The 17,534-nt window shown below is 40.1% G+C and overlaps 1 protein-coding gene across 3 annotated transcripts in view; it reads right to left on the minus strand.

The window, feature by feature from the left end:
• Nucleotides 1-2,918: 2,918 nt before the first annotated feature.
• Nucleotides 2,919-17,534, minus strand: part of USP49 (ubiquitin specific peptidase 49) — a 200,624-nt gene continuing 186,008 nt past the window's right edge. For 2 of the 3 annotated variants that reach the window (XM_073615936.1, XM_073615935.1), the window contains 2 exons: nt 9,738-9,940; nt 2,919-6,007 (listed from right to left, as the gene is read on the minus strand). In XM_073615936.1, coding sequence (XP_073472037.1) covers nt 5,787-6,007; nt 9,738-9,940 — 424 coding nt within the window. In that variant the 3' untranslated portion in view covers nt 2,919-5,786. Of the gene's footprint in view, nt 6,008-9,737; nt 9,941-14,854; nt 14,913-17,534 lie in introns of those variants that run through there. The other variant, XM_073615938.1, reaches the window with a different exon arrangement.

The raw sequence follows: 17,534 nt of genomic DNA on the forward strand, positions 1-17,534 counted from the left end.
AAAAAAGAAAAACTGAAATATCACATGGTCCTAAGTACTCAGACCCTTTGCTCAGTATTTAGTAGAAGCACCCTTTTGATCTAATACAGCCATGAGTCTTTATGGGAAAGATGCAATAAGTTTTTCACACATGAATTTGGGGATCCTCTGCCATTCCTCCTTGCAGATCTTCTCCAGTTCTGTCAGGTTGGATGGTAAACGTTGGTGGACAGCCATTTTTAGGTCTCTCCAGAGATGCTCAATTGGGTTTAAGTCAGGGCTCTGGCTGGGCCATTCAAGAAAAGTCACGGAGTTGTTGTGAAGCCACTCCTTTGTTATTTTAGCTGTGTGCTTAGGGTCATGCCTTGTTGGAAGGTAAACCTTTGGTCCAGTCTGAGGTCCTGAGCACTCTGGAGAAGGTTTTCCTCCATGATATCCCTGTACTTGGCCACATTCATCTTTCCCTCAATTGCAACCAGTCGTCCTGTCCCTGCAGCTGAAAAACACCCCCACAGCATGATGCTGCCACCACTATGCTTCACTGTTGGGACTGTATTGGACAGGTAATGAGCAGTGCCCGGTTTTCTCCACACATACCGCTTAGAATTAAGGTCAAAAAGTTCTATCTTGGTCTCATCAGACCAGAGAATCTTATTTCTCACCATCTTGGAGTCCTTCAGGTGTTTTTTTTAGCAAACTCCATGCAGGCTTTCATGTGCCTTGCACTGAGGAGAGGCTTCCGTCGGGCCACTCTGCCATAAAGCCCCAACTGGTGGAGGGCTGCAGTGATGGTTGACTTTTTACAACTTTCTCCCATCCCCGAATGCATCTCTGGAGCTCAGCCACAGTGATCTTTGGGTTCTTCTTTACCTCTCTCACCAAGGCTCTTCTCCCCCGATAGCTCAGTTTGGCCGGACGGCCAGCTCTAGGAAGGGTTCTGGTTGTCCCAAATCTTCCATTTAAGGATTATGGAGGCCACTGTGCTCTTAGGAACCTTAAGTGCAGCAGACATTTTTTTGTAACCTTGGCCAGATCCGTGCCTTGCCACAATTCTGTCTCTGAGCTCTTCAGGCAGTTCCTTTGACCTCATGATTCTCATTTGCTCTGACATTCACTGTGAGCTGTAAGGTCTTATATAGACAGGTGTGTGGCTTTCCTAATCAAGTCCAATCAGTATAATCAAACACAGCTGGACCCAAATGAAGGTGTAGAACCATCTCAAGGATGATCAAAAGTACCTGAGTTAAATATATGAGTGTCACAGCAAAGGGTCTGAATACTTAGGACCATGTGATATTTCAGTTTTTCTTTTTTAATAAATCTGCAAAAATGTCAACAATTCTGTGTTTTTCTGTCAATATGGGGTGCTGTGTGTACATTAATGAGGAAAATGAACTTAAATGATTTTAGCAAATGGCTGCAATATAACAACAAAGAGTGAAACTTTTAAGGGGGTCTGAATACTTTCCGTCCCCACTGTCATATACACACACACACACATATTATATATATATACACACACACACATACATATATATATATATATATATATATATATATATATATACACAATTTTAAACTGTGTGGATTGTTTCACTAGGTGAGGGTTTACATGAACTTTAAGGTGAAAAATGTTTAGGTAGCAATATCGCCCCCTCAATTCCATTGCTCAGAGCAGGTAGGTTTAACAACTTCAACCCCAAAGATTTTACCCCCTTCATGACCAGGCCATTTTTTGCTATTCAGCACTGCACTACTTCGACTGGTAATTGTGAGGTCATGCAACTGTACCCAAACAAAATTTATATATATATTTTTTTTAAACATAAATAGAGCTTTCTTTTGGTGGTATTTTTATCACCACTGGGTTTATAAAAATGAAAAAAAGACTGAAAATTTTGAAAAAATAAATAAAATAATATATTTTTTTCTTTCTGCTATAAAACATATCCAATTAAAAAAAAAATCAAATTTCTTCGCAGGCGATCCATGTACCTGGGAGACGGTGCGGCCCCGATCTTGGTAAAGATCCGATGATGCTGCTCTTTACCCATGTGATCGGCTGTGTCAAATCACAGCCGATCACATGTAAATACAGAAGTGCCCTTTATCATCTCTCCTCGCCTCACACTGACAGAGTGTGAGGAGAGCCGATCAGCGCCATCTCCTCGCAGGAGAGACCTGTACAGGTAATCAGGACACTGATCATGCAGTCCCAATTTGTGATGCCAATTTGTGCCCATCAGTGACACCCATCAGTGCTGCCTTTCAGTGCCACCTATCATTGCTCATCAGTGTAGAATATTAGTGCCCCCTCATTGGTGCTGGCTTACCAGTGCAGCCAATCAGTGCCGCCTCATCAGCACACATCAGTAAAGAAGAAAAATTATTTACAAAATGTTCTGACAAACGAAGAAAAACCTTTTTTCTTTTTTTTTTTTTTTAAATATTTGGTCTTTTTTCATTTTTTTTTATAAAAAAAAAAAAAATCCAGCGGTGATTAAATACCACCAAAAGAAAGCTCTATTTATGTGAAAAAAATGATAAAAATTTAGCTGGTAACTGATCAAAGCCTAAATCTGCATTAGGCAGTGTAAAAAATTAAATATTATATTCCCCCCATTTCGGTTGTGCAACAACCGCTCCCTTGAAGATGCCCTGCCTGCCAGTCCCAGACTTAGCAATTCTGCTCTTGCATTGTATGCGATGACCTAGAAGTGCCTGCCTACATTCCAGTGATGGAGAGAAGATGAGGGGACCACTTGCTGTCACAGGCCCATAGAGTAAGGTAGGAAAATAAGAAGGAAAGTATGTTAAATCATACCTGTTTTTTTTTTTTTTTAATGCTGCCCACAGTTTTCCTCTAAACTGTAATCTTGAATAGGTTATTGCAGCAAAATCTTTACAAATATGAAAACAAAAACATGCAGATCAAAAGATACCAGACTCCAGATATTTATTAAGCTTTGAAGATTTGGGTCAATATTGTACAAAATAAAAATGAATACATTTTTGTGCCAGCACGTATGGGACTTGGGTGTGGACTGACTCCTGAGTTTGGCAGGTGAAGAGAGCAGTGACAGGAACACAGAGCTCCCTTGAGCTTTTAACAGATTCAACATTGGGTCGAGTTAGGCTTAATATTGAATTCACTGTATATTAACCACCATCTTGTCTGCACAAAGCATAGCAAACAGAGGCTTTGGAGAGATGGCTTTAGCCCCTGAGTTCAGCTGCCTGTCTAGCTTAAGAAAATGGGGGTGAAGTTGAACAAAACTCTACATTTAAAACATAGGGTTATATTGCTTGAAAAAAAGCCACTAAAACAGAGTGTTGGACAACAGGAAGAGGAACAGAAACTTCTTAAACACACAATACTGTGACAAACTCAGTACTGTTGCCTAATAAGCCTACTACTTTACAAACAGAAGTAGGACTCCTGTTTTGAGATTCACATCTGACTAAAAAAAAATAAAAAAAAAATATTAAAAAAATTTAAATTAAATTCTAGTTATAAAAAAACAACCAATGCCCCTTTGACGTGATCATAAAATGTTTTCGCTGCCTGAAAAGAAAAAAAAGAAAACACATTTTCAATCCTTTCATTTCTTCATTGTGCTACTTACTTATTAGCTCCTTACTGCACACCCAATGCACCATTTGTTAGGACTTCTGAAGCATACATCATTCCTTAATGATGTAAGAAGTAAATATCAAGAAGGAAAAAATCCACTACAAGAATGAAAGCTACTGCTGTAAGATCTTCTAGATTTGTAAGCACACATGTAGTACTTGTATATCAGCTCCAGAACATCTGGCTCATACCTGGCAGCCCAATGTTGCCAATAGCCATAAGCCCTTCTATTTGATCCAGCCAGTTGACTGTTTAGAGTTTGCAGCACCCATGGACTTGTATTACTATACAGAATGATCCATTTGCATGTGGTAAGTGAAAAAAAATTATAAAACTCCATTCAAGGCAATTACACACATCTTAACACAGGTAAACATATCCGATTTAGAGAGAAAAAAAAAAGTGACATTTCATGTTTCTAAGACAGTATGCTACACTGTTACAAAAACAGTCATCCAACATTTTTATCTTGCAGCATGTTACATGATTAAGTGCCCTTTCAGGCAGCACTGAGTGGGAGGTTCCTGCATTGCTATGGACCGCTGGATGTGAACGGACTGTCTGTTTACATTTGGCTACCTCCGAGTCTGATCAGGCCCGCAAAAAAAAAAAAAAAAAAAAAAAAAAAAGGGAGGACTGAGTCCTCTTTTGTTCAAGTAGGCCAAATCAGAGAGAGCCAGGTGTAAACAGAGTTTTGGACTTCACCATTTACTCCCAGCTGCCCATACAGCAAAGAAATTAAGCGGAGAAAGACCTGTCATCCACCTCGCTCTGATCAGCTCACAGATCCCCTACTGATCGGAACCAAAAGGTGCCTGCATGAAAGGGCCCCAAGGCTGGGTTCACATCTGTACAGGGCACTTTAGGTGCATTAGCATTGAACTCTATATAATGTGCTTTTTGATGAAAGCAATCAGGATTTTTTTTTTTACTGCACCGCACCCAACGCGCATGTACAGGGGTGAACAGGGCCTACATGGCAAAAAGAAAAATGCAAGTGAATACAATAGTTTTGTGCCCATCTGGCATTGCTCTGCCAGTTAAAAATATTAAACTTTCATTACATTGTTTTATCAAATGATCATGATTTATGAAATTCTTGAATGTTTCAATAGAAAGAATTAAGGGGAGTGTAAAACAAGGGCATATAAGTGCAGGCACTTAAGGTGGTATTTCATACTTCAAGTCTTTTCCCTGGGACTCTAGACCACTCCCAGAAATCCAAAACAATCAGCATGCAAATACAGACTTTCTAAAAGTCATAGGCATGCCTCCTATTCAACTTGAGTTTTAAATACCATGGCTTCGCAGAGCAATGCATTGTGAAATGGGGGCTGGTCAAGTTGATATTGCACAAGACGTTTGGGAACCTCCAGAAGCATTCTGGAGGACAGGAGGTGGCAGCGGTCATGTGATTGGTCAGTTCTCGGTGAAAATGGTGTGTACTTGTCATGTCTGCATTTTATGCCCATGTTGTTTTACACATTTCCTCTAGTGACAGTTTTGCTAAAAGGTTTGATTTGATGTAATAATTGTATTTTTGAGCAATGTTTAGGATAGATGCCATCATCCTGATGCCAGCATAGAGGCACTATGCAGGGTAAAATTTTCTGCATGTTATATGAAAAAACTTATACTTGGTATGGTTTATGAAGCATATTATGAACTGTGATAAAGCCGAATAAAAATCCATCAGAATGGAGAGGTTTCAGATTTTAAAAGACCAGCATCTGCTATGAAGCTGATACTTTTCACAGGCATTGAATGCTACTCCACATAATCACTATAGATGCTAATAATTTAATTAAAAGTCTAGCACAACACCCCTCACATTGATGAATGCTCGAGAGGCTCCATTCTATATCCTGTACATTCTAGGGATAAAAAAAGCAAGTTTTAACAATACAAGGTTAAACAACCCTAGATGTTTAGAAATAAACTCTGCTCTAAAGACAGTTTGAAGGATGGTGCCATTTCCCTGCCATGCAGACACACATGGGAGCCATATGCCAAGTTCCTATAGGAGGACCTACTGGTCACACTGTAAGTCTTCTGGTGCTACTCTTACAAGATGATAAAAAACACAGCTAAGAACCAGTCTACATATTTAAAAACACCCCCCCTCCCCAAAAAGAAAGCAAAAAAGCCAGGAATTTTTATAGTGCTAGTGGTGTCAGGGTATGATTATCTGCATGTTGCTCTCCTCTGTACTGGTTGGAGCCTGAGGTGGAAAAAAGAGATCAGCAATCCCTGCATCACTTGGCTTGTTGCTGTTTTGTACTCCACTCTGTGGCTTACTCCTCTGGGTGTAGAAAAGGATGTATGCTTGTGTCCTGCACACCTCCTCCACAGAGCACATGTTCAGTTTGGAGTCATTACAATGAACCCAGAACCCTACAAAGAAAAACAAGAGAATACAGCTTAACTAGTTTGTTTACTGAATTTGACACAATAATCACCATTTAAATGTGCTTTATTTATAAAAATATACTATGGGCAGATTAATCAACTGGTGCAGGTTTGCATATGATGACAGAGCTGAAGAGAACATAATCTAGACCAGTGTTTCTCAACTCCAGTCCTCAAAGCACCCCGACAGGTCATGTTTTCAGGCTCTCCATTATTTTGCACAGGTAATTTGATCAGTTTCACCTCCTTAGTAATTACCAGCTGTTTCATTTGAGGGAAATCCTGAAAACATGATCTGTTGGGGCGCCTTGAGGACTGGAGTTGAGAAACACTGATCTAGACAGTGAGGGATAACAGAGTAGTTGGGTGCGCTGTTCTAGAGTAGCAGAATCCTTCAGAAGCAAAATGGAAAGTTACAATTCCCCTTATACTATGCAGGGAAAAGGACTGAAACGTGTTGTGGATTATGTGCCGTGAGCAACTGGTTATTGCTAGGAATCATCATGGGCTTTGAGCAAATGGTTTGGGACGAGATGTACCACGTACTGAGAGAGCAGCTGCTTAGGGATGCTCACTCTTTTTGGTTCTATTCCATGTCAAAAGAACTTGTATTTCTGTCCATTCAGTTCAAGATTTTCATAGCCTGCCTAGCAGGTAAGGAGCTTTGCTGCAGTTCAACTTCATTTGCAGGTCTCCTCACCACCCCCACCATGTGACTGGACAGTGAACGGAGACGTAACACACTAATAAGCTCTTCTCTTTCTTCATATCAGTATGCTCTTTGCACTGCAGTATGTGTGATTGGCTCCTTGTGTAACTTCTGCCTCCACCTCTCTGAGCTCTGCTGTATGGACTGTACAGTGGATTGCAAGAGACTTGCAGCAAGTACATCAAAATCAGGAATTTACATTGCCTGTATTTTAAAATTAACTTAATGATGCATTCATGATTACAGAGCTGCATTCGTATGTATTTATCGCATCTGCTCAGAGCTTAGCCTTAAAGGGGTTGTAAAGGCTTGTGTTTTTTTCACCTTAATGTATCAAGGTGAAACAACACCTGGCAGTGACTGCCCCCCCCCTCCCCCCCCCCCCCCCGTTTTACTTACCTGAACCCTCGAACTTGTCCCACGGGGACGTGCCATCTCTCGGCTAGGGGGTTCTCGGCTGTTGATTGGATAGACTGATAGCAGCGCAGCCATTGGCTCCCGCTGCTGTTAATCAAATCATTAACCGCTTCAGCCCTGGAAGGATTTACCCACTACCTGACCAGGCCATTTTTTATGATGCGGTACTGCATCGCTTTAACTGAAAATTGCGTGGTCATGCGACATTGTATACACAAATAGAGCTTTCTTTTGGTGGTATTTGAGCACCTCTGCTTTTTTTTGTTTTTTTTGTGCTACACACAAAAAAAAATAGAAGAGCGACAATTTAAAAAAAAAAACAAAACAATATTTTATACTTTTTGCTACAATAAATATCCCCCCAAAAAAAACAAACAAAAAAAAAACTAAATTTCTTCATCAGTTTGAGCTAATATGTATTCTTCTACTTTTCTTTTGTTACCAAAAATAAGCGTATATGGATTGGTTTGCGCAAAAGTTATAGTGTCTACAAAATAGGGGATATATTTATGGCATTTTTATTATTTTTTTACATTTTTATATACTAGTAATGGCGGTCACCAGCGTTTTTAAGCGGGACTGCGACATTGCGGCAGACAGATTGGACTTTTTTTGGGACCATTTGTACAGCGATCAGTGTCATAAATAGCCACCAATTACTGCATAAATGTCCCAGGCAGGGAAGGGTTTAACACTAGGGGGTGATCAAGGGGTTAAGTGTTCCATAGGGAGGTGTTTTTACTGTGGGGGAATGGACTGACTGGGAGTAGAGAGAGATCGCTGTTTCTGATCACTAGGAACAGCAGAGCTCTCTCTACTTCCCTGACAGAACGGGGATCTGCCTGTTTACATTGACAGATCTCCGTTCTGGCTCGCTGAGGAGTGATCGTGGGTCACTGGCGGACATGCATCGGCTCTGGCGTCGCATGCTCCCTAGAGCTCTTAAAGTGGCCAACGTGCACCTACGGCGGTTTGCGCAGAGGTGCCAACCTGCCGCAGTATGATGGCGGTTGGTCGGCAAGAGGTTAACCACCATCATCAGGGGCACTTTCTTATGACTACTGCATTCTGCAAGCTTCAGAGAACAATGGGGTGGCCTCTAAATGTCGCAAATCTAGGTGTCCTGAAGTGGTGAGTATAGTGGCAACCTCAGCCTGGACTCAAACCAGGCCACTCCCCCACACATTTCACTCCGCCCCCCTCCCACCGGAGCTTAGTCATGGGGGTCTGTGCTGCGCTGCACATCAAAGTTCTAACTGCTGCACTTCATATGCTATGTTGTAAACTGCACAGTCCTGCTGTATCCTCTACACTATGTCTAAAAAGATGCTGGTTTCCACTTAGCCCAGGTATTTTAATGAAGATTTCCTTTATGCTAGGCTCAGTCAAAAGGTATTAGGTCCATTTCTATATTCCAAGTACAGAAAAGCATGTTATTGAACAGTTCTTTTTTTCAGCGAAAAGGATCTTTGTCCTGACCTTTCAGTGACAGACTGTTGCATGTGGCACAGTAATTAAGGAGTATTTTGTAGGTTCTGCAGAATATGTGTGCAGGGTATACAGCACACTTTTAAGCCACTCCCTTCGATAGGCACCATCTATGCCCACCATGTGGCACTATGCGGCCAAATAATTTTTTGTGTCAATGTGCCAGGGTCTATGTGCCGCTATGCGTGGACATTTTTGTGCCTGGGCCATAATCCTAGTAACACAGCTATTAGCACTAAAATATCGTAGCAAGCTTTTAAACCTACTAGGTCCATTTTAAAGGTGTTCTGACATCTTCAATACATTAAATGTCATATAATAAGGTGCTGCACATGCAGCTGTAAGACACTGTGGGCTTGATTTACCAAAACTGGAGAGTGCAAAATCTGGTGCAGCTGTGCATGGTAACCAACCAGCTTCTAACGTCAGATAGTTAAATTAAGCTTTGACAAAAAAAAAAAAAAAAAAAAACTGGATGCAGACTGGTTTGTCTGAAGAGCTCTGCACCAGATTTTGCACTCCAGCTTTAGTAAATCAACCCCTGTGTTAAAAGGTGCATTTATTTTTATTAAATGGCACATTACATACGGGGAGGTTTTCTTCCTATTGAATTTAGGTAGTTTGCAATTGAAGTTTATGTTGTGTCTGATATTGCCAAATACAATAAAGTGCTGCTTATTGAATGTGGTTTTGTACAAACCTGAAGAGCAGGGGTGGCCAACATTTGACCTTCCTGGACCACACATAAAATACACTAACAATAAAAATAGCTGATAAACAGAAAAGGTCGGGCAGATCACAAGTTAACAATCACCGATATAGATAATGTAGCTGAGTAATAAAACTTCATTTTTTTGTAATATTTTTTATTATAAAAAGTAAGAGGCCAACATAAAACTAGTGCAATATTTGACAGTTTTTGATAAACTAAAGAACCAATATCTGGTTCTATGGATGTAGTAGGATTCTCAATGAATTCTCAAGGTGCACATCAGATATTGTGGTTCTAGCTTTGCCCTTTGGGTGTTTTATCCTTAAAAATAGTTTCTCACAAATATAGATGTTTCCGAAAACTGAAGAATTAACCTGTTAAAAACTTACCACCCTCTGTGTTGTAGCAATATGCTGTGTAGTGGCCAGAACCAAATCCTTTACCATGATGCATCACCACTGCAGAGAGGTCATAAAGATAAGTCCCAGGATCTGAGGGAGATAGTGCACCTCTACAGTATGGCTCCATGTTCAGCACTTGGTCAAAAAATACATGAACTCCAATTTTCTCACGGTGATTACGGCCAGACCACCTGTGTATGAAAAAGAACTACTTTAATGTAATTTATAGTATTTTGATAAAACTTTTTTTTACAGATAAAGAAATCAAGGATGGAAATAATCTCATCAACGTGTGTTCATAAAAACATTGTTTTTATGTATAGTTTGCAACTATAGATATACATGAAAACAGCCATATTTGTCCATTACAGAAGAAGTAGAGGTGCACCAATAAAAATTCTGAAACTAAACCCAAAAATTCAGGATGCACTTGGCCGAAATTGAAAATGACAAATTTAAAAAAACATATATATGTATATTTGTATGTATAACTGTATTATATTCGACTTTTTAATGAATATCATGAATTTAAATGATTATGAATTTAATGTTGGCCATTATCGGTACTTTTGCGCAAGAAGAGCTCAAGAATACATCCCATTAAATTCTATGTATATCTAAACACCGGTCCCTTACGCTTCCATTGTGGTGTTAAAAATCTTGCTTGCTGCATTTTTGGTCAGTTAAAAAAAAAAAAAAAAAAAAAAGCACCAAAAAATGAACCTCCCCATAGAAATGCATTGAAAACACATTTTCAAGAAGGCAAAATGCCAAAACACCATTTCTGGCAGCCGACATTTTGGTGCATCTCTAATAAGAAGGCTTTGCTGTAACTGATGTATATGAACTAACAGACCAAAGTTAGCTTCTTTTCTGGGATACTTACTGATTTTTTTTTTTAGATTATGATTTTAGATTATAATGGTTACTCATTAGCTAGATTGTTAGGCTTCTGTAGAAGGGCATATAAGGAGACATTTCATACGTACAACCTTGCTGGTGATTGGACAGGTAAATCCAATGCGCTGGTTAGATAAATACCATCTATTGTACTGTATTCATGATTTTACAAGGTGTACATTTTATTTATTTAATGCAGTTTATCAAGTGTACATTTACAGTGAAACATGCTTTCTGCAGATCCACACTACTATTGCTTCAAAAACCAACATAATCCTAGAGCAGAGCTATATGTTAATACTTATAAAATTCACCTGATTATATGCTTCCCGTTTAAAAAACAAAACCTTTTTGCACCAGTGTCAAATTAGGAAGACAGAGGGAACAGATTATGAAAAAAAAAGACTACATAGAGTCACCTTTATCTTCCTAAATACTTCACCGTATTTATAGACGTGTAACACGCATTTTTTTCCCCTTAGAATCAGGGGAAAATCGTGGGTGCGTGTTATACGCCGATCCCCCCTCCGTTTGTGAGCGGAGCGAGCCGGCCGCCGATATACATAGATAGCTGAGTGTACTCGGCTAGCTCCGCTCACAGTCACGCCCAGTCCCGCCCTATGATGGACATAACACAGGGACTGGGCGTGACTGTGAGCGGAGCTAGCCGAACTTAGCCAAGTACACTCGACTATGTATGTATATGGGCGGCGCTCGGCTCCGCTCACAGTCACGCCCATTCTGGGCGGGACTACGAGAGGAGCCGGCTCTGTGTATCTCGGCGGTGCCATTTTCAAACTGCAGTGACACTGACAAGTCACTGCAGTTTAACTGCAGCCTGGGCAAGGCTGCAGGTGGACACTGACAAGGCTGCAAATGACACTGGACAAGGCTGCAGATGAGGGGGGGTTCTTGTGCTGTCAGAATACAATATCACAGTGAAGGATTCCCCCATCCACCTTGAATGGATGGTGGCTTATCAAAAAAAAAAAAAAAAAAGGAACCATATAAGGCCAGTGTACAGGAGGTACAATAAGCTGTGACAATAAAATATGCACTCCTAAATGTTGTTTCTTTCAATGACTTAATGATTGCAGCTAAACGCAGATCTCCCTCCGCTGGCTAATCTACATATCTATATTTTTGTAATATATGTAAGAGGACAAATCTAGAAATTAGAAAGTCACATCAAAATTTACTTTAAGCTAAACACTACAATATCTAAAAATAACTTATACTTGAACCATCAATTCACTGTAGGTATTATGCAGCTTTATACTTAATGACATTGCAGATAGAGTTACTTAAATGCAAAACTATATGATGCTATGCTTGGGCAAATAATTGTTAAAAAATCACTTTTCATTTCTAGAACAGTACTTAAACAAAACAAAAAAAAAACTTTTTTGGTGCTCTCTGAGCAAAAGGAAATATCGGACAATTGTTTCATTACAGTCTATCAAGATATTAGAATTTACATTATTAAATATTGATCATAAACTGAAGGATTTAATTGTAAGCTAATTAAAGAGAAAAAAAAATCACCACAAGGGACAGTACCTACATTCATTGAGAAGTGTCCCTTGTGCTGGTTGCTTGTGTCCTTTTCTACCCCCTCCTCAATTCAGAGAAGGTTTACTATAGCTTCCATCAATGAATAGTGCTCTGTGAATGAAGGACAGGTGGTTGAAAAAAAGCTCTTTTCATTGATAGTAGCAAACATACAGCTCCTATGAATGGAGGTTAGCAGAAAGGCATAGTCGCCACTGTTGACAAGTGCCTATGACAGGTCCAGTGGCTGTATTAACCCCCAGCAGCACTGGAACATTACAGCTGGGGCTGTAAGTGAGGTGTGGGCAGAGGACCAAAGATTTCAACGAAAACATCAGCCACCGGTATTAAAGGGACACTTCTCATTGAATCACTCTAAAGGATTCTGTATTTCTCCGTTCTGGGTGTGGTGGGGTTTGGTCCAATCCCTAGCTGGAGATTTACCGTTTTTTTCCCCACCAGCCTCTAGTTTCACAGTATTCCTATGAAAAGAACCGCAAAATTCTTTCATGCTAGATTTACAACATGGTGTAAGGAGCAGTTAAAGGGTACCTTCTTTTTTGTGGGAAAAAATAGCAAATAAAAAATAACATAATATAGTATGTACAATTGCTACACAAGTCATATTGTAATTGAATGTTATTAAAAATTACCTTTGCTGTTCAATCTGCCAGCGCTGTCATTTTCTGTAAAATGTAATGCAATATGGCAACCCAGAGGTGTTCTGTACACAGAACGCCCCCCCCCCCCCCCCCCCGTAATGTAATTTCCTACTTGTGTGATTGACTTACTGATTTTCCCAGAAGTCTGCACTAAGCTACAAGTCATATTTTGGGCATCCACTGCAACAAAAATGCCATTTTTAGTGAGATACACTTCCAAAAGGGAAATCATGTCTAAAGGGATGCAGACACTGCCACTTTCCTCACCAGACCCCTGAAAGTTGAATAGTTGATAATTATAAAATCACTCCTATTTACGTTCATTTTGCATATGGACACAAACAGCCGTTATTTCTTCAGGATACAAAAATGTAGGAATCTGCAGCAAAGTTTGTTAAAATACCTGCAATAAAAAATGATACTTCCACTGTAGTTTAAAAGATCAGGTGTCTTTGCAACCTACTGGCTGATAGGCAGATAGGCTCCATAAATTTATATGGATCTGTAATGTGCCTGTACAGCCAGGAGATAAAGGCTTGCAGTGAGGGATGTAAAAACAACTGAGGTTGAGGTACTAATTAGATTAAGGGGACCAGATCTTTAAAATTAAATCCAGGGACATTTTTTTTTATTGGCAAATGGTAAACTATTTTATAAGCAGATTTTCCTTAAATTATATATGCAGTGTGGTATGTGTTTGTGGAATGATTGTACGATATATACATTATTTCTCACATTTCATCCATGAGATCCAAAAAATTCTAAAGTAGCTTTTTTGATAGTACTACACAATGTTAAGAAGATAAGATAGAGAAAAAAACTTTTCAATGCATACTTTGTATTTTATTCTTACCAAAGAATTTTGGTTCAACAACAATATAAATTATCAATCCAGAACAGTAAAAGATTGCATGGTAACAACACATACCCATATGACATTTTTATCATTTTTTTCACACAAATAGAGCTTTCTTTTAGTGGTATTTAATTGCCTATGGGTTCTTTTATTTTTTTGCAAAACAAAAATGAAAAAAAGACCAAAAATTTTGAAAAATAAAAAAGTTTGATGAGGCTGCACTGATGGGCACTGACAGGTGGCAATGATGGGCACTGACAGGCAGCACTGATATATGGCAATGATGGGCACTGATAGGTGGCAATGATGGGCACTTATGAGACTGCACTGATAAGCTGCACTAATGGGCACTGGTGAAGAGGCACTAATGAGGCTGCACTGATAAGTTGGCATTGATGGGCACTGATACAGTGCACTGATGAGGCTGCACTGGTAGGAGGCACTGATGGACACTGATACGCTGGGGGGGTAATTATTATATAATGCTATTTGTAATATGCAGCATGCAGGGGGTTAATGTTTTGCCATTGGTCACTGTTGCATTAGCATAAAACCCCTTTGTGCTGCATTAGTGCCAGTGGTGTCCATGTTTATTAATCCCTTTATGCTGCAGCTGTGATTTTTACAGTTTTTTTTTTTTTTTCAAAGTTAGTTTGTGATTGGTTGGTATGGGTACATGACGACTAATGCCTGGCTGGTTAGTAACCAGACTTTCGTTAGCTTGGATCAGTGAAAGGTAATCTCAGGTGGTGGATATTATTTACAATTTAAAGCAGGAGCGTTCGGACAGAGAACAAATGAGAGGAGTGGCATAGGAGCACCGATTGGAAGGGGAAGAAGAGGTGTTAAACCAAGTACCTGAATTGTTTGCCTTTAGAACCTGCCTGTGGTCATCTTTATAGGCAGAAGAAGAATGGATACACTAGTTTGACAAAATTAGGATAAATAATATATGCTGCTGAGGGGTGGAAGTTTTTTTTTTTTTTTTTTCCTGTTTTCTAAAAATTACTTAGTTCCTAACATTCACAGATCGTTTCTAATTATGAATACATATGAATTTAAAAAAAAAAAAAAACTTCACTTAATTAGAAAAGTAAAAGATTTTCAGGTTATACACCCATGAGGATAATCCTTACCAGTACTACTGTTTCTTGAGTTTCCACAACAGCCCCAACTGAGATTGCCTCCGCCCACCTGAGAAGGGACAGGAAACACAAGAGAGGTTAAATACTCCCATCCCACCTCCCCAAACCTCCAGTGTTCTCCAATAAACAAATGGGACACTAGAAGCCAAATGCTAGAAAACTTAGTTTACAGCAAAAGAAGGTTGGGAATATACGGGTGCTGTTGTGAAAACTCAAAAAAATTGTATTAACCGCATTGGATAATCCTTCTCTGTTCCAATCCAGATAGCCGGAAATCTATTCTTAGACACCTTTCACACTAGGGCGCTTTGCAGGCGCTACAGCGCTAAAAATAGCGCTTGCAAAGCGCCCTGAAATAGCTGTTCCTGTCTCTTCAGTGTGAAAGCCTGAAGGCTTTCACACTGGAGCGGTGCGCTGGCAGGACGGTAAAAAAAGTCCTGCTAGCAGCATCTTTGGATCGGTGAAGGAGCGGTGTGTATACCGCTGAATGGGGCAGTGCTATACCTCTGGGCAAAGCGCTGCTGCAGAAGCACTTTGTGGGTGGTTTTAACACTTTTTCAGGCGCTAGCAGAGGTTAAAAGCACCCCTCTAGCGGGCGAATACCCCTGCAAATCCGATGGTAAAGCGCCGCTAAAAATAGCAGTGCTTTACCGCCGACACCCCAGTGTGTAAGGGGCCTAATGGTCAAAAAAAAGCACAATGGCTGGTAGATCTGTCACCTTGAGTCATCTTGATTAGACAAAACATCCAGGTGGTATAGCTTAACAGCAGGCTGATGCATCTCCCTGGCAGATCTTTTCAAAAGAGGCCAAAGCTTTTTTTAAACCAGAAGAAGGAGACAACCTTCGCCGAATGAATCTCTAAACCTGATGGTTGAGGATTATTGATGGCTTTGTAGCTTTTACAGACCTCAGACCTAACAATCTCATGGGTGTAAACTTGAGGCACAAAAACTAAAACACAAAAATATACATTCCTCAGTAATCACAATGGATATAAAAATCCACTCTGTTTGCATCAAATGCCTTTTCAAACCCAATTATTACCTTGTAAAATGAATGACAACATCATCCCTGTGCAGACAGCAGAGCTGTGGGAGGAACCCGGCAGGCCCACTCACTACAGGCTGCCTGCAGAAAAGTACAGGAAGGGGGCAGATATAACACAAGCAAAGTCACCCAAAGTCACCCTGTTTGCTTTTGTGCAGAAATTTCCTGTAATAAAGACCAAAGTTTCACACTGAATTACTGCACAGATCTCAAAGAAGTGCACAAAGTACACTAAGATTCAAGTAAAAATACACATGCCTCTTCTATTTGGACAATATTTTAATAATCTAGGGTTGAGCTTTAAAGCTTAACTTTTGTAGAATTCAGCAACTTTGCAAAAGTGCAAATGTGACCTTGTGGACTTATTGCTCTAATTTACATCTGACAGGTTTATTGTGCTCCAGGCAGATAGCTTCCAGAGCTCCAAATGCTGGACGCTGTGGTCTCAGCATCTCCAAGTGCAGAGTACATGCAGCGCTGTATCCACTTCTCCTATTCTGCCCAATCACAGAAGCCTTTAAAGTTATGTGAACTCATTCACAAAATACAAAAGGCTTCTGTGAATTGGCAGCAAAGGCGAGGGCTGGACACAGCTGCTGTGTGCGCTTCTCTCCTCTCAGAGCCCTGAGTGTCTCATTTGGGAGTGCCATAAACCTGTCAGATGTAAATAACAGATATAAGTCCAGAAGGTGAAATGCACCTGTTGGACTTAACTCATAATATGCCTGCACATTTATCAAAGTGGCTGAATTCTTGGAATTCAGCTTTAAGCTGGAGACACGTATTACAATTTGACTGTAAAATATCCTTTACAAATCACTAATAATTAATTATTTAGTGCAAGGAACTACCTAAAAAATCCCATTCAATTTATATCCAATCAGGTAGGCCTTTGTGCTACGCAATTGCTGATAAATCTAAATGGGATTGTGCAACTCATATCCCACTTTAGAAGCAAATCTTTTCCTCTAGTACGGATTAGCATGTACTGCTATCCAAATTGTGAAACATCTCTCCTAGGTTAGACTGGAAGAAAAAGGAAGCACTTCATTCTGTGTCTCATGAAAGGTGGACATCACCTTAGGAAGTAAAAGTATATTCAGTTTAAGCCTAGGTTCACACTGATGCGATGCAGGAACCAGCGCAATTACAGCTCCGGTTCCTGCATCGAATCTCTCCCGCAAGCAGTTCACACTGCCTTCTGCGAACCACTGCGGATGTCAATACATTGTTAAGGACACCCCCAGATCGGTTCACAGATCGCAGTGCCAACACCCATGTGATCCGATTTCAGTGTGGGGGGAAAAAAAGTCCCTGCACTTTTTCCTGCAAATTTAATGTGAGTTCAGCCATACAACTGTATAGCTAAACTCACATCTCACAGACATCGTATGTGATCCGCACCTGATGGGTGCGAATCAGATGCAATGTCCAAGATCGCGCGACTGTGAACCTGGGCTAAGGGTCACAATTTCTCCTCTATTTAAGAAAGGATTTCTTTCAAACCAAGAGCCATGGTGAAAGCTAAAAGCAGATCAGATTCCTATAAATTAGGCCTGATGTTACAGCAGAAGTAAACCCATCAATTTACAGTTTAAAAAAATAGTTACATTTGTGGCACG

Source organism: Aquarana catesbeiana, linkage group LG02 (assembly GCF_042186555.1).
Source record: "Aquarana catesbeiana isolate 2022-GZ linkage group LG02, ASM4218655v1, whole genome shotgun sequence".
In the NCBI taxonomy this organism is placed as follows: Eukaryota; Metazoa; Chordata; class Amphibia; order Anura; family Ranidae; genus Aquarana; species Aquarana catesbeiana.